This window comes from Lycorma delicatula, chromosome 1, assembly GCF_047948215.1.
Source record: "Lycorma delicatula isolate Av1 chromosome 1, ASM4794821v1, whole genome shotgun sequence".
In the NCBI taxonomy this organism is placed as follows: Eukaryota; Metazoa; Arthropoda; class Insecta; order Hemiptera; family Fulgoridae; genus Lycorma; species Lycorma delicatula.
The window spans coordinates 144,991,926-145,010,974 of NC_134455.1; the positions used below are offsets into that span (position 1 = coordinate 144,991,926).

At 29.2% G+C, this 19,049-nt stretch overlaps 1 protein-coding gene across 31 annotated transcripts in view; it reads right to left on the reverse strand.

Annotated features, from left to right (window-relative positions):
* Nucleotides 1-7,529: 7,529 nt before the first annotated feature.
* The window catches only part of shot (dystonin-like protein short stop), a 644,960-nt gene continuing 633,440 nt past the window's right edge, over nucleotides 7,530-19,049 (reverse strand). For 27 of the 31 annotated variants that reach the window (XM_075363589.1, XM_075363494.1, XM_075363728.1 and 24 more), the window contains 2 exons: nucleotides 12,322-12,375; nucleotides 7,530-9,689 (listed from right to left, as the gene is read on the reverse strand). In XM_075363589.1, the coding sequence (XP_075219704.1) occupies nucleotides 9,533-9,689; nucleotides 12,322-12,375 (211 nt within the window). In that variant the 3' untranslated portion in view covers nucleotides 7,530-9,532. The remainder of the gene's footprint in view (nucleotides 9,690-12,321; nucleotides 12,376-19,049) is intronic. The other 4 variants (XM_075363670.1, XM_075363622.1, XM_075363633.1 and 1 more) reach the window with 1 other exon arrangement.

Below are 19,049 nucleotides of genomic sequence, written 5' to 3' on the forward strand. Positions count from 1 at the left end.
CGCTGGAACTCTCGACTTCCAAATCAGCTGATTTTGGAAGATGCTTCACCACTAGGCCAACCCGGTGGATATCATTGTGATCTAAAAAAAACCGAAAAACAATCCATCCATTCGATGCATATCTTTGTCACAGGTTGATGACATAAGACGTTGCAGCATCATCTACTAATTTCTTCCATTGGGTTCTGTTTTGGCAGAGGTTTGCAGTAAGTGTTAGTCGTCGTATTGCTTGTGTTTCATCTCTTCTTGGTTGTTGTCTGACTATCTTACATAAGGGTATTTGATTCAAAAACCTGGTCAATATTATTTTTTGATACAAAGCATCATAAGAGAGACTAATTAACTATTTCTTAGTTAAAAGTGTTGCGAAACACACTAGGTTTGAAAATAGTATCAAATAGGTACTTTAATTATTTTACAAGGATGTCAATACTAGATTGTGGTTACCGGTGTTCTTTGGTGGTTGGGTTTCAATTAACCACACATCTCAGGAATGGTCGAACTGAGACTGTGCAAGACCTTCATTTACTCATACATATCATTCTCATTCATCGTATTATCCGAAAGGTAATTACCGGAGGCTAAACAGGAAATAAGAAAAGGTACTTTAATTATAAATGAAATTTATTACATATTAAATAAACCAAAAATGGCATTAATCCTATGATGACATCCATGGTTCATCTGAAGATTCTTATGCCCCTTCTGTAAGGTCGTCATCATCAGATGAATCTGATTGTTTCAGCGGAAAGAAGCATTTCGACAGTTTCTTTGAGGAACGGTTTTCTCTTTTTTTTCGGAGTAGGTCGAATGCCTACGGGATCCGAGCTAAGCAACAATCTATTTATAATGTCTAGATTGCAGAGAACTCTCTGCTCAACTTTCGAGCAAAATTTTGACGGTACGAGAGAGTGTTTGTTTCGAGCTTCATCTGACATCATTCCTATGGGTCATAAAGCCTTTTCAATAGATAGATCCATGGATTAATATTTGATGAAGAGTAGGTGTAACTAAATGACTTGAATATAATTCCACATACAGTCTCACCTTGTCTAAACAAAAGACTGAATTTATCAGTGTCTATTTTATGGCCACTAGATATAGCCTCTAAAATTACTTTTTGACGATATATTAGTCTACAATCTATGCCAGTTATTGCCGGTGATAGCTCACAATACATAAAAAGTCTTCTACTCGTGTTTCCGTCATTGGCATTTCCAGATCCTGCTTTAGGAACATCTACTACTGTGTTTTAAATTCCTCTTGTCTTTCAATTTTTCTTTGTTGAACGATTTGCTTATCACTTTTTACTGGCATTTTTTTTTTTTTTTACTGGCAATGTATATGAAAGATGAAGCCACCCTTCAAACAATCTTATTCTGTCATGCAGTATCGATAAGCAATTTAAAAGAATCTTCATTTATCTGCTTCGTCATAGTTAAATCGTTAAAATCCTTGGACGAAGCTCCACAGATGTAGCATTTCATCGTTGATTTAGTGTTCGTCTCGGCATTGCATATTTTAGCGTCAACCATTGTCAGCATCATGACATGTTTTACCATAAACATTTAGTCTATTATTGTAATTCCAGTTGCTTTCAATGAACTTATTTTATTTTCTACATAACTAATTTCTTCTTTCGTGATATCTGCTGTTTCTTTTACAAATCTTATTCGAATTGGTTTGCAAAATCGTGGAGATTATGACAATAGATTGCGCCACATTATCTTATTTTCTTCGCCGCAAGAAAATTGCAATGAGACAAATGAACTTTGAAAAATGTTGGCATCTGAATTGTTTTAAATTTTTGCTTAAATGTTGCTTTCTGGGACCCGTCACATCCTCACTTGTGCACTAAAGTTAAGGAGGTCCTTTATTCAATATTCAAATTTTGAACAACTTTAAAATAGAACAAAAGCCGCGCAGCATTGTGATTTAAAAAGATCTTGGAGATTGACTTCAGTACAAGTATCTGTAATTCTAAATGATTCTTGCACAGGATAACAGTCTTTTCCGCCTTTTGAAGAATTGCATAGCATGGACAGAATTTTTTATTGGAGTTCCTTATAATTTCATACAGTTTCCTTGATAGCCCAGCTTCAACGAACATGAACAATGCTTCTAACGATGTTGATCGCTGCTTTTGTTCCTTCTTTTTTGAAGATTCAATGAACGATTTTCAATATTTTTTTGCGCGCGTTGGAGATTGTGTTAAATCTTTTATCACGTTTGAAGCATCCGTCTTGCCCTCATAGCGTAACTTCATATAAGTGGTCATAGTTAACTCTGCAGAGCTCACCATTTCGAACAGCTTCTGTTTTTTCTTCTTTTGCTTCGTTCACTGGTATCACTAAAAGACTTCTGCGGACTCCCTGTTCGAGTTCTAGTTTGTGGTATTTCAAATGTCCCTTGAAGCCAACTATCATTTCTTAAGAAAAATACCTTCTCTGTAATGTGAAGCGATCTATCTACATTTTATTTCTAATTTTGTGTGTGATAATTTGAGCTTCATTTCTTTTAGTTGGTCCTTTGCGTAATCCTGGGAATCCAACAAAGAAGATTCATCATGATCCAAATTTTTGTTTATATCTTCACTCGGGTGTTCTCTCATTTTGTCGTAAAAACGTTTCCGAGTCATAATTTTGACTCCGGAGGGACCTACTAAGAAGAAGGTTATATGCTGTAAAATTATTTTCTTTTAATTTTGCTGAGTATGTACTAGTTAGGGCGATTACTTTGAAAGTTGCATAAAGTTCGAAACATTTTTAAGTAGGATGATTAGAGAATGGACACCTCTTTCTACATAATGAGATATAAATTATGACCAGGACATATCCAGAAGAATAATAAAACCTTTTAAGTTTAAAAAGTAAAAGTCAGACAAAAATATTAGAAACTATTTTTTTTAAAATTACATCTTTCACAATACATTATGATGATGTATTACTACCAAAATTAGTAAAATATGTTGTACATACCTCCTGCCTATGATACATCCATAGTCAATAACTGGTTAACACTTCATTAAAATTTCAAAATTCACTTTGCGACATATATTTGCTATTGCGACAAACGCCGAGAACAGATACGTATACAATGACTAATGATCGAATTCCGACTGAGAGCGCTACGAAATAGTGAGGCGAGGGTACGAAAAAGGGTCGGTCTTTGTTTACCATCTATTCAAGTATCTCGGGTATAAGGTTATTTTATGATACGGGCAATTCTGTGAAATCGACTTTTGGCCAGGTTTTTGAATCAAATATCCCTATGTGCATTGTTTCCGTTATCGCCCTCTTTCCAGAGGAATAGTATCTGCTGATACTATTGCCTAACAGTTCCGTTATTCGTTCTTGAACCAACGAAGACGGCTACAAGAACTAGTGCAGTAGATTGCACCTCATTGACTTTTATCCACACATCTTTGTTTCTATAATACTGCAACCGTTCTGTTTCATTATTTTTCGTAAGCACAGTGTGGCAAAACTGTCGCGCTTTCTTTGTTTTAGTTTTTTTGAGGATCCAGGTTTCAGATCCGTACAGTAGTGTTGGTAGAGTGACTGATTTGAATACTTTCATTTTATTTTTCAGTGAAGATGCTTGTTTGCCATATTGTTTTCTTTAAGTTTGCAAATGATGTTGCTGGCCCCATTCTTCAATTTATTTCTTTGTCACAAGAAACATCATTTACTATCAAGCTTCCAAGAAAAGCAAAATGTTTTATTCTTTTGATTGGGGTACCTTCGATTTTGACACTGCAATTTATCTCAACCAATGTTTGATTTTGTCTTTTCACTACATAGCCACAGTTTTCTCCACGGTAATTCTCAAACCAAGAGGCTGGAGGCAAATTCAAAACTTATTTATTCATTCATTGTGTTAATCCAATTAGATCATCCCGCGTTTTCCATCTGAAACCCGCACTCTTTTATGAAACCCTTCTTATTGAAAGTCGTTTAAGTACATTCTGCCTGTAAATCAGTAAATATTGTTTCCTTTCTTTTCGTTATTAAAAATACCAATAATCTTTTCTTATTTTGTTGTAAAATACTCATAAGATTATTGTGTAATCAATCCTCTTGTTTAATTCACACTTTCATACATCTCTTTTCATTCTTAAACTAATTATTTTATCTTGTCACGCGTGAAGGAATTTTGTACTAAAATTTTGGGTAGTATGATTTCGTATACCAACAAATTGGTATCGGCTAACAGCAATTCCAAATTTCCCCTTTCATGCATTGATAAAAACAGCTAGTAATGATGTTGGCACAACTAATTTGCTGATTTTTAATATCCTGAAACATAAAATTACGAATATTCACTTCAAAAATTTTTTTTTAATACACACTTTCATTATTATACGAAAAGTATCTAGTGATGAATTTATGGTTCTTTACTCTGTATGCAAACCCTATAAGCTTCTACATCTTTTTTAATTCACATTCAGCCATTTCTATTTTAAAATATTTAAAAATATAATCCATAAGTCATCTGGATTGTTGAACTCAAATGTATTTTTTAAAAATTAGAGTGTTTCATGTGCAATTTTAAATTTAAATAATGAATTATGTAACCTGTTTAATTGTCAAATGCTGGAACACTTTCTCAATAGATGCATGTTTTTCACTTCTAAAATGATTATTTCATTCATAATCAATTTTTTCCTGCGCTTGAGGAAATCATATACATTTTCAGGGTATTCTGCAATAACTTTCATTAATATCCCGTTTTGGCATCGTCTTCTAAAAACTTAATTATTTTTCTATAAACATGTTATTTCACCATCAGTCAACCGTTTCAAATATTTATGCAGACTGTTCCTTTTCTATATAAATCTACACCAGTGCAGTATTCATCCAGGTTTATAGGTTCTCCTTCAGCGAAGTGTTCGTTAGGAATAACTTTTAGAGTATTTATGGCATCATAGCCATATCTCTTTTAATACTTTTTATAAACAAATGCATATCTATATTTGTTAATAATTCCTATTGGACTCGGGTTCTTTTCAAACAAACGTACCAAGTCAATTGATGTAGAGAAAAAAATGGTAGGCATTCAAGAGTATGACAAATCATTCATCACAAAAGTTGTAGAATGATATTGTTACATGATCTGCATTTATAAAATATCAAATATAAAGGTGACAGAAATCCAGTTTTTAAATTATAAAGGTGTTTATTGATATTTTCAACTTTTACATCTAGCTACGGACATATAATTTGAATTAATATTTTCTAACAATTTCACCAACAATTAATTCATTCTGCACATTTTTGTTTCGTCCTCATTAAGAAACTACACGAGTACAATATTTTAAAATATTTGTCGTTTATACAAAATGGAAAATGGATACTTTACCGGGTGAAGTGAATATGAGATTTTCATTTCCCGAACAATCATTTACATCCTTACTACGAAATAAATCCTAGCTTGCTGGAATGCAATGTGAAAATGTTCACTACTTAAAATTTATTACAATACACTGTAAGAGTCATTGAAGCCCACTGTTATTTAAATCCTACTTAGTCAGTTGAAAATTTAATTTTTATTTTCGAAAATGAATTATGTATATTTTACTTGTAAAAATGAATTTTCTAATTTATAAAGCATGCTTTTAGCACAGATTCAAGGGAGAAGAATGAATTTGTATAACAAAAGGAAAAAACAACATCGTGCTTGTATCTGTGAGTAAGTGAGTAAGTAATATGATAACTCCAGTCCACTGTTAGAAAATGTGCTAGTTATCTGTTCATATTTAAGATTCAACTTATTTTAGCTTATTTTTAGCATAGGCAGATATTGAGATATTATGCTGCTCTTACTTATGTGATTATCCATTCAGTCAAATGCAAAGTATTGATTATATTTGAATTCAGAGAAATTTGTAAGTTTCACACTGAAAACTTAAAAGTAAAACAAGACCTGAAACATTGCATATAGTTCGATCAAGAGTATTTTTGAATTTCCCATTATAAAAATCTTTTACCTAAGGGCGGCCAATCAGGTCAATCATAAGGTTGGGTAGGCCCAGATGTGGTTACAGAGGAAACTGTTGAAAAGTTCCATGACATAATTCTACTGATTGTCAAACAAAAGCCTGCAAAGTAGCAGAGGCTGTAAGTGTGTTGTACGTAACGGCAATAAATATTTTAGATGGTAATTTAAGAATGAGAAAGCTGTCAGCCTGATGAGTGTCACGATTGTTCACTTCAGAGAACAAGCGAATATGGCTGACAACTTTGAAGCAGTGTTTGGACCTCTTTAAGCAAAATCTGCAAGACCGTTTTTCAGCATCTTGTTTTACACAAATTCAGCAGATTGTTTATTTCCAAATTCTGGTTAGTTTCATTATTTTAGGCAAATGAATCCTATACAAAACATGTGACATTTTTCTGGTTTTATTGACAATTCATTAAGTTATTGATCGTTTCCTGTACACACTAGTTCTTACTACTTAGTTAATTGACTGTATTTAATGAAGTAACTAATAACAACAAAAACTTCTACAAAGAAAAGCTTCAAAATCTTGAGTTGTGATTTTTTAACACAGCTCTGATCTCAATGTTTTCCTTTTTTATCCCCATACAGTTTTAGATAAATTGTTCCTATCAAGAAGTATAAATCGTTCGTGTGCTGTGTGCAGCGGTCTGGTATGACACCATTGGTGCACTCTGCACCAATAGCAGCTAGAATATAAATGTGAGCAAACAAACAAGCCCACGCACCACCCTTTTTTATATTAATATTTATTTAATCTGTTTTTTATAACATGATTGTTAAATACCAAAATATCATCTACATAGCAATGATTAAAGTAACCCGTAATAAAATGTTATGTGTGTTCTAACAATACTGTCATTGTTTTTAATATTTTGCACACATAAATAGACAATAAAGGTGAAATTGAAGAAGTGAAGGATAAACCATCAGATTGTATATATTATTTATTTTAATACTGTTTAATGTATTTTCATGCAAGTTAATTCAGTTACATGTAAACTTTCTGATAAATTAACAGGGTCATTAAAAATATTTCTTACATGACTCAAGCAGTTTTAAATATTTAATATTTTTTCCTGAACACCTAAAGATGGATACCTTTGAAAATGTGACAAATTTTAATTTATACTACTAGTAAGTGGATTCATTAATATTATTAATTTAAAGGCAGTGCATTCATAAAAAAAAGTTTAAAATTCATTTTAATTTAATCTAAGCAGTGGATAAATTCAGATACTATTATCACTTGAAACATGAATAATTCTACTATTGGGATACAATGTTGATTTTCATTTACAAAACTATTTTAATTGTACGGTTGAAAGTTTAATGCTATTAAATTATTACAGAAAAATTTATTTAATTTCTAATTCAGTTCTTATAAAATAAATCATATATTCACACAAAAACTGCTACATTCAAACAAAAAATACTATGTATTCTCAATTAATAATATTAATAAAATAATAATCAAGGCTGTTTAAATATTAGTTAGAAAAGGTTTAATGACACACACACACACATAATTATTTGTGAAAAGATTTATTTGTCTATACTTAACATAAGTAGTAAACAGGATCAGTCAGTACGGGTGACTTACATATTAATAAAAAAAAAAAGTTATTTTAATTAACTGTTAATATTTCTTGGACATTATATTACATTAATTGATTAGTTAATTATGCAGCATTATATAGATAAATTTAAATAACATAAATAACTACTACTGTAAGTAAAACATTGATGCGTGGCAAATATAAGAGAGAAGCCGACATACTTTTACTTACGAAAGCAGCAAAAACACTGTTACTGTTTCAATAGTTAGAAAGAAAAAAATATTGTCTAATTTTATCTGATTCAAAAATCAATAACAAATAAAAATTGCATAAATTAAATCGTATTAGCTATAGAAAAATATGAGCTTTTTAATAACAATGAATCTGATTGCACCATTTAAAGAAAAAAAATGTTGCATTTAATTTAATATTGCATAAATATCTTACTAAACACAAACATACATAAAATATATATATAAAAGTTAATTAATAAATGAATAGAAGATACTGAATTCACAGTCCAAGGTCAGTTGTTCATGGTATTCACATAAGTTGCATATTAACCGATATAAATATATATATTAATGACTCAGAATAAAAAGTAACTCAATAAACACATTTATATATATATTTAATAATTACTTAAGATATTGAAGTATAAATTTGTACAACAAATACTTTAAGAAACGATTATCATATTATATTAATTTTAAAGTCTGTTTTAATATGCATAATAATATTACTTATCAAATACAACACTTTACATTACAAATTTTGATTAAATTATTTAAATATTGATACACCTATTACTAGTCATTACAACTGTACAAATAGTTCATTCTGCATATAAATTCATACAAAATTACACTACATAGTATACATATATATTTTTACAATTAAACAAAACCAGGAGGGATTATCAAACATTATTTTAGCAAATAATTATCACTTTAATAATTTTCCCAATACATCCTAATCATCAATCATGACAAATTGTATCAATGTTGAACACATCACAAATGAGGCTTGAATAAATAAAAAAATAACAATTGTGATATGATAATGAAGTCATCAGTTAAATAGCCATTAAACTTTTAACATAATTTAAAAGTATATATAATAAAAGTAAACTGGAGTAATGACATCGTATGGTAACTTAAACCATGACTTAATAGACTAATCTTCTCACTTGATTAGAGAAATACAACCACAAAGGACACCTTTGTTGTTTAAACAACAAATAACATAAAAGTGACAACTAACTGAGCCACAACACTACATTTTAATTATAAAGAAAAAAGTAATAATAGTAATAAAACATTATTCTAATTTCAATCGATTAGAACAAGTGAATTGACATGCACCAATCTTTTAAACTTAACTCTTTTTTTGTTTTAAAAAGTATGGTTGTTGTACCCCAAAAAAATGGCACACTAAAAAAGTAATTTTCAATACATTCACATAATTATTAAATAAACGTTTAATTAATAAATATTGCATCACTCCACTGTGCACATGCTTCATTAACATGAAAACATGTGTAATTAACATGTTAAAATAAATATAGAAAAAATGTGTACATGTATTTTAAAATAAAAATGATTAGAACATAAAAATTACATTAAAAAAAAACTAATGTAAAAAATCTAATAAACCGATATTATTATATAATTACCTATTCCTAAATGTTTATCAGCACAGTTGTAAATTAATACTAACACTGCAGTTAAGTTAAGTTGTATTAATTATTAGTGGAATTAATAAATATATATTTTTATAAGAAATTAAAAGTGTGGCACGATTTGTACCGATATTAATTACCTGGAATTGCCAAAGGCTGTCTTTTATTGTTCACAAGCGTTTCTCTGTTACATTTTACTTCCTTACTATTAATATTTATTTTATCAATTAATTTATTAAATTCAAACTATCACTTTCAGTGAAAAATTAAGCAATGAAAAAAGTAAAAATAATTATAATCGGAATGGAGCAGGTGTTGTTTTAGAATCTGTAGGTGACTGTTTTCGTGAGGCACTTTCAGATGCAGTTGAAGGTTTACGAACAAGTTTTGATGAAGTGGTTGACATTCCTGCAGGAACTGGTGTTGATGATCCTGAAGGTGTTCTTGTCCTAAAAAATTTAGTGATTCATTAGCTAAGAGTAAAATAAAAAACATATTAAGTACTATGGAAAAGTTTTTAACAATCAACTATGAGATACTTTATTTTAAAGTATATTGAGTTATAAAAATGTAAGTAGAAATTTCTAATTCTACTCAGAACTGTTAGTATTTGTATAGGACTACTCTGAACTATCTGAGAATTATAGGCTCACAACAACAGGTTTATCATAAACATAGTCAAATTTGGTTATATATATGAACTATTAACAGCACAATTTGTAATAACCAAACAAGTTACCTCCCTAATCTACCTTGTATTCTCGTGTATATACATATACCATCTCATGATGCTTTCAACTGTTAATGTGACAAACACATTAATTTTCTCCAAAACAAATTACTTCATTGGTTTTTTTTTTAATAAATTAGGATTAGGATTTTTAATATTTAAACAGCCAAATAAATTTCCTGATACTAGAGCTACTATTAAGTCATTGACAATCCACATAACTGTGCATACCATAAACCTGTTTTCATAAACTTCATTTGAATCATTTGCTCCTATATTTTGTGACTTAATTATAATATTATACTGAATTCATAGCCTAAGGAAATTTTTGACAAAAATGCACAAAAAGGTACAATTTTACTTATTGAACTGTAATTAAGCCATACTTATGCAGAATTTATTTTAGAATATTCATGTATGAAGTTAAATATCTTATAGAGAATTTAAAACGTTATTAACTTCATAGATAAAAGATTTGTTTTCTTTTAATTAAAAAAATTAAAATACCTAGGTTTCATAAGACATCGCAGAAAATTACACAAAAATAAGTTGAATACTTACATTATTCTGTATTATAAAGCAGAAAAAGTCAAAGAATTATATTTTACAATAAATTTAATGAAGTTTTTTTAAAGACAATGAATTTATAATATGGTAATACTAAAGAAGCTTTAAGATGTGACTAACAATAAAACATTTTCTGTGTTGTAGAGAACAAAATGGGGTGAACGATACAAAAATATGGAAGTAGAAAAATACATGGATACAAACAATTTTTTTATTTAAGAAAATTTCATAACAATATTAAAAAAAACCACTTGTTTCTATGTAATCTATTCACATATATACACAACTGCAAATGTAAGATATATACACAATAAGTTACCAAAATTGTAAATGCATTCTGCTGATTATTATAAAGCTAATGATAAATAAAGTCAAAAATACCAATAAATACAATTCAATAAAAATTCACACAATTTTATAACATGGAATAATTTTTGGGATAGTCATACATGTGGCATGCAGTTTAAAGGACTTCAATAAGTTCCAGTTTCTTCTAAAATAAACTATATCATTATTTTCAAATGATTAGATTAAAGGTAAAAAGGAAAGCAGTTTTATTGAAATGAAATTTTAGTAAAAATTAAGCATTTTAATTAAGCATTTTGGACATTCTTCAAATACAATATATTTTTTTCATTTAAGATAGCTCATAGCTCAATCACACACACACACAAAATATAACAAAATGCATGTATAAGTTTCTTATTCTACAAGCTACAAGATAACACAATGAAAGTAGAAACACAATGTGTTTCTACTAACATACTACTTTAAATGATGAAGTTCAGCAAAATTTCTCATGTTACAAACATATCTTTTGTTAAGTTGGATAAAGTTTCTTAAACAGAAACTTTCCTTACTTTATTTCCTATTCAACCGTATTTTATTAAAAATAACTAGAAAAGCTGAATAAAGTAAAAATAGTACAAAGTATGAAAAAGAAACATTTTTTTTTTAAAACAATGAAATATAACAAACTTATTTTAAAGACAATGTATTTAATACGATAATACTAAAGAAGTTTCAAGATAAGACTAACAATAAAAAATTTTCTGTGCTGTAGAGAACAAAATGACGTGAAAGATATAAAAATATGGGAGTAGAAAAATATATGGATATAAGATTATTTCAATTTTTCTGAGAACTGGAACATAAATAACTTGTAGTGAGAATTAAGTCATTTTCTGAAGTAATAATTATTACATATACTTTTTTTAACTGTAATATATCCTTTTTCAGTACAGATTAAACTATATAACAGCTCCTGAGACATTACATCTGCCTGGTGAACTAAGCTTTGCTAAATAGCTAAAGATGTGGCATTATTCAGCTTTGAATCAGCCTTCCAAATCACAGCAGCACTGTAAATACTTTGTGTATAAAAGAATGTAAAACATAGAATCTGTGATGGTTTAAGACAACAAAATTCGTATGTTTTCTTTTCATTCTATAAAACTGAACCTTGTGATTCAAGTGAAATAAGAAACGCTATGGGAGACATAAACAAAGGCCACATTATACTACCAAAAATACTACTAAATCAACTGCTAATAAAAACAAATAATACTGTGCAACTGAAATGATCAATTAACTAAGCGAATACAAATTTACATAAATAACAGATGATCAGTTGATTGAAAGATAATACAATTTCCTAACACCTATAATTTACATCATAACTAATAGAGCCATAATTCTGATCAAACCACACGCAAGAATTTTTTTTTTTTAGTGACAAATTAAGTATGTAACAAACTAATTGATACAGAATAATCAATATATACCTGATCAGTCTTGGTATATTTGATGATGGTGTAGTAGGTATCCCAGACGTCCAGCTGCATGTAAACAATACAATAATATAATATTTATTGAAAAACTTAGGTATCGAGTGCTTAACAAATACCAGCAACCATACAAAAACTAGGTATAGCTACCTCCAGATAAAACAAATTGAAAAACACCAAAAAAAGAAGCAATTAAAGACAAAACAGCATCCACAAACAAAGAAAAGCAGCAAACATAAAATAACCAGCAACAACAAAACATGCATTCAATAATTAACCTACACGTAAGACCATAATTGTCTTCAATGCTCCAAAACAAAAATATGAACGATACGAAAAATATTATGTGGAATCTTAAGAAAATCAAAAAGTAAAGCTTCAGTAACAATTTCAAGTGCAATTCAAGACAAATAAATTTTTAAGGTGTACAAGTGCTAGGCTTACCATACATACAGGATTAGCCCGGACAGTCCTGGTTTTTTAGTGCTGTCCGGGGTTTGAGAATTTTTTTTAATTTTAGACCTACATTTTTACATCACGTTTTTAAACATTCTCTTATGGCCATGCATCTTTCAGCTGACCTTGGAGCAAGTGCTGATGTTGATTTTGACAGAGGTGTGGCTACTGGTCTCAGCACAACTTTTTATTTAATCATTTGGCAACACAACAGGGGCAATGTGTTTATGTTGTTTTCATGTGTGAAGTAACTTGTCTCCATGTTTTTGATCATTTTATCTCTATTCGTTTTCTGTCTCATCGTTTAGCAAGGGGAAAAAGAAAATGTTTGTTTAATTTTAGTCTGAAACAGGAAAACAAATTTTTGAAATTGTATAATGACTATAACAATGAATGTGTTTATTGCACATATGTACTGGAGAATTCTGTGTTGCACATAAAGGAAAGGGTGATATTGAAGACCATGTGAAAATAGCTAAACATAGGAGTGCTATTAATGCTACTGCAACAGCAAACATAGATTTTTTTAAAGCCAAAGATGGGAATAACTATAACAGTCTGGAGTGTGCTGCTAAAGAAGCTACATTTTCATATCACACTGCTAGACATGAACTTGGTTTTAAAAGACCAGACTGCACATCTGAACTGGTTAAAAAGTTATATAACCCAAAATTTTCATTTGTTAGAACCAAAGCCGAGGCAATTATTTGTAACGTTATTTCGCCATTTATATTTGATAATGTGTTGCGTTTTTTAGAAAACATTAATTATGTAACAATATTAATGGATAGCTCAAACAGAAGTGAAATAAAACTTGTTCCGATTGTTGTAAGGTATTTCAGTCTGGAGGTGGGAATTCAAGTTAAACTTTTAAATTTCGATGAAGTGTCAGATGAAACTGTTCAAATTTTGAGCAGTTCTGTTTCTGTTTCTTTTGTAGTGTGTGAAAAGATACAAACTTGAAGAAAAGTTGGTTTATTATACTGCTGATAACATTAACAGTAACTTTAATGGTGTGAAGAAAAAGGAGAATGAAAATGTGTTCAGAAAAGTTCAAAATGATTTAGATAGACCTATTTTAGGAATTTTTTTCAGCCCACATTGTACACAATTCAGTACCAACAGCAAGTGATTCTCTACCCCTGGACATAGAAGTTATTGTTACAAAAATGTATAAGTATTTTGACATATATACAATAAGAGTAAGAAAACTTAAAGAGTTCTGTGAATTTGTACAAACAAATTACAAAAAAGTATTACCCCATAGCAACACAAGGCTCCTTAGCTTGTTACCTACAACAGAAAGAATCTTTCCATTTTTGATGGCCTTAACATCATACTTCTTATCTTGTGACAAATGCCCAAAATTATTATTTGATTTTTTTTGAAAATCTAGAAAGTGAACTGTTATTTACTCTACAGTTATTTAATAATGTAATTATGAAATTGGAAGCTAATTCTATCACAGCAACAGAAGCATTTCAAACAAATTCTGAATTAATTTGTCAACTTCAGGAAAGAAAAACCCAAAAATTTATACCATCTTCTGCCAAAGAATTGCTATGTAATCTAAAAGAAAATAATGATGTTCAGGAACAAAAATTCTTCTCAAGCGTAGACAATTTTTATAATTCTAGTATCCAATACTTAGAGTTTTGGAGAAGCAGTTTTGATAAAATAAGTTTCAGTGGATAAATTTACAAACTGAAATTGCCTGGTATGATTTAGAAGAGAGTGCACAAGCTGTTAATGAAATTATAAGAAATTCCATAAATATAGATGAACTATTTGATGAATGTAAATTGTTGAACCAGGTAATTCAAAACCAAAGGGTAGTTGTGGTTCAAGTTCTGATACTAAGTTCTGTGGTTCAAGTAACAAATACTATTGAACAGAAGTGAAAAGCAATTTTAAGGTGTTTCAAAAGACTGATATTTTATGTTGCAATATTTCTAAAATGTTTGTGATGCCTTTGCCTGGGACATCTGCTCCAGTTGAGTTTTTTTCAATTATGGGGAACATTTGGTCTGCAGAAAGAAGTAGACTTTCAGTATCTATTGTTTAACATCTGCTAAATGTTAAAATTAATTCAGAACTTTCTTGTTGTGAATTTTATGAAGTAATTAAAACAAACAAACCATTTCTGAAAAATTTCATGTATACTGAAAAATACAACTGAATAAATAAAGTTTAATGTTTCAGTAAACTGTTAAGACTTTTAAGCAATTTCAAAAATATGTGCTGGGTTGGACCCAAAAAAAATACGGTAAGTCTAACAATTGCATATTTATAAAAGTTTACACAAGTAAATTAAAAATGTATGCCAATAGTTCAAAACTGTTTACTAGTAATGTAAAAAAAGATTAACTAATAATCTTAAGTCAAAGTATTCAGAGTATTTTTCGCTAAAAAATTAAAAACAATTCAACCATAACAGAGAGGAATTTCTCTACCGACAATTTTAAATATCATACTAAATTAGAGCAAGAAAAATAAATGTCCTTATAACAAATTTTAATATGCAGTTTAAAATTAAGAAAATTTAACAAAATACTTAAAAATATAATAAATAATAGTTCGATGAAAGATCAACACATCAAATTAATTATCCATTTTTTTTCTAATGTGTAAACAACTTTAATGTTACAACTGGTCATTTTCATATTTCTTATGTTTTTCTCACAAATTTCTGATCTTAAAATGAAAGAAAATAAGAATATATGAATGCATTTAAAAATGGAAAACTATTTGTCAATATTTCATGATGAAGAGATGAATGCAAATTAACAAAAGGGCTTCAAAACATATTTGATAAAAAGTATTTGAAAAATTTTGAAATCCTTACATACTATTTTTATTAATTAATGACTGCCAAAAAGAGCAACTTTCTAGAGGGGGAAAAGCCTTCAAAATTGCTGGAACAAAAATACTTTTAAACAATATTCAGTTTTGGCAAATAAGAACAATGAAATACAGCCTTTATTAAAATGGATCATGCATACGGTGTAGACACACATGTCTGTAAGCTAAACTTAACCAACTACTTTTGAGTTTAATGAAAGGGATAACTGATAATGGTGGATGAAATTTTCTTTGAAAGATATTTCAAAATTGTTTCAATTGTTAGCTTCTAAAATCTCATTAACAATAATAAATTCCATAACATTTAAAAAAAATATGTAATTTACAATAGGATGCTAATATCAATAACAAAAGAATAACGGAAAAACCTACATTGTAGTCATTCTTTACACATTTACATCAAGCTAACAGACTTAAGAATAAATAATATATAACATAATTAAAGATATCATTTAGAATAACAGACAAGAGGCAAAAAATAAAAAAAAAATATTGCAATTCACTAATGATGTTATTTTGGCTGAAACTAGGCCCTAATTATAAGGAAGAAGAGATTAATGGTATCTATTCATTCTTGGGGAAAAATTTCATTTTGAAAATAAACAATTATAAAGGAAAAATAATGAAATGCAACATAAAAGAAGATTTTGAATAAGCCAAAAATTTAAATCCAGATAACAGAGACATTAATTTTACAATCTACTTTTATGTGATATGATTAGAGAAGATTCTATTAAACAATCAATTCTTAATTTGACACAGCAGATAAACAAGAATTAAATTAAAAGATTTAAAGCATAAAAAATCTAAAGAGAATAATGTAATAAGACACCAGTGAGTTTTAGAACCAAGAGTTTATAATAAGACCAGTCAATTTTGCCTAGGCAAAATAGTAAGATGGATGGAACTACCTCCATCACAGGCAGCCCTTTTTTGAGTTGATAATCTGCTTTCTTTACCTTTCTCTTTATCTTATCTTTCACCTCTTTTTATATTGGATCGCCTTAGCTTCATCTGTGGGAACACACTGGCTCCCTCTTAGTAAGAGTAAGGACAACTGGTTATTTATTAAGGTTAGTGAAGTGGCAAGTTTGCCTTGGGAACTGTCTAAGGGTTTAGTTACCTACCCCAGGACTGCAGAAAAAATCAAACTGATAGTTGAATTAACTAATAGGTAAAAATTCAGACTTCCTAATCATCTTAAAATCTAAGACAACATTTCAAACTTAAGAAAAGTGTAATGTAACAGTCACCAACAAACAAATAGGGAATTCTTTGTAGTATATTTATTTTTACTCTCAATTTCCAATTTTTCTGTTATTAATCATATTTTTTATTTCTCATGGCAATTAATAATTAATTACTTATACTACATCTAACTTTACTTTTATTCTTTTGTAAATTAATGTAACGGTAAATTTGATTTCATTTTAATTATTGTGATAATCAAATTTATTGGTAAATTAACCCAGATTTGACTAAACTACCCACTTCTGCAATATTAGCAACATTAAAACTGCGCACATAAAAGAAAGATTAAAGTCAAATCATCCTTGTTTTGTAAAACCTACATTCATATGCAAATGTTATGATTTTTTTGTCATGCAAATAATAAAATGAGATATGAAATCTTAGCATAAAAAAAATTTCACATATGCTAGTAAATAAAAACTATAAGTTCCCATCCCAGCTGGAAATGCTAAAGCAAAACCAAATCATAGCTGAACAAAAATTTGCACTTTTATCAATTTTGTAATCATAATTGCTTGCAAAAGTACTTTTCATGATACAAGTTATATAACTGAATCCATGCTTTTTAACCTTCATTCGTTAACTAAGTGTGTTTAATCAGTTATCAAAGTAAAACAACAAAACAATTTTCACACATGACAAATCATTACTAACTAGACAAGTATTCCATACAAAATTATATATATTTTTTTAATCTAAACAGAAATTTAACTAATTTTAATCATAAAATGTTAAAAAACATCACAATGTTACAAATTGTCTGATGTAACAAAATCAACAAATTTTTTTACGCAACATCACAATATATTTATTCCTCTTTTTACTATTCGTTCTATCCTGATGAAAACTGAGTAACATCATGAAACATTTTCAAATTTGCTCATCAAATAGTAAGAGCATGCACAAACCAATGTGTCAAATTAATTGAATCTACAGCTCATTTGTGTGTTAAACTTGGTGCTAATTTATGTATTATTTTTTTTAATTAGCAAAATTGATGGAAATAGCCACTGCTAAAAAGTAAGTAAGAAAAGTAATAGTTCTTAATATTTTTTTAATCCTTGTTCAAGAATGCATCAATTTTTACAAAACAAATTGACAAAATGACCAGAGTTCATTAGTATTTCATAATTTACTATATACACAGATCAGAAATATAATGAAAGAGTTGGAGAAATTAACCATACCCTATAAGGAAAGAGAATGTGATGGATTTTGTAAAGATCTAATTTAATTAAAGGTATATTAATGATGAACCACCAATATTGAACAAAGTGTTAGTGGTATAAATAAAATCCAGATTAAACAGATCCAGAATAAGTGTAACAAAATTATAATATCACTGGGTTTTGATTTTTTCTCCAGATCTCAGAAAAATATCATCACTGACAAAAAAGATTTCTTGTTAGGGCAAATCCTAGGCTAACAAGAGCCACATAATTAAAAATGCTTGGTATGATACAACAATAAAATCAGCCATGAACATAATGGACTCGCACTAAATTAAAATCTGATTCTGGTAAAGGCAGGTGACTATAATGGAAGTGATATATCTTGAAAATATATTTTTTTTTTAATTTTTGAGGCAAAGATGGCAAAATTGATTTTAAAAAGTAAACAACTATTACTAAAAAAAAAGTGTATTTCATCATATCCCAGTGTCCAAATGAAATGTATTCCAAATATTTCATTGTCCAAAAGTGATGTTACAAGGGTTATTCAATAATTAAACAGACAAATAGCTGTACAGTAAAAATGGTTTATTAAATAAATTCAATTTTTTTTGTCTACTTTTTCACATATCCCAACCAACTTCTCTGCACTTGTCCAATCTTTCTACGAGTCTTCTTATCCCCTCAGCAAAGAATTCCTTACCTTGATCTCAAAGCCAGTTTTGTATTTTTTTCTTTCTCTTCATTGTCACTAAACTTGATGACACACAAAGTTCTTCCATCAGACCAAACAGATAAAAATCTGAAGGGGCAAAGTCAGGGCTGTAAGGAGGATGAGGTAGGAGCTCTCAACCCACTTTGTCAGCCAATAGTTTCCAGCATCAGTTGTGCTGTATGAGGTCGAGCCTTGTCTTGAAGAAAAAGCATGCCTTTCCTCTACCATACCGGACATTTCCTCTTCAACGCAGGCTTGACTTTGTTTTC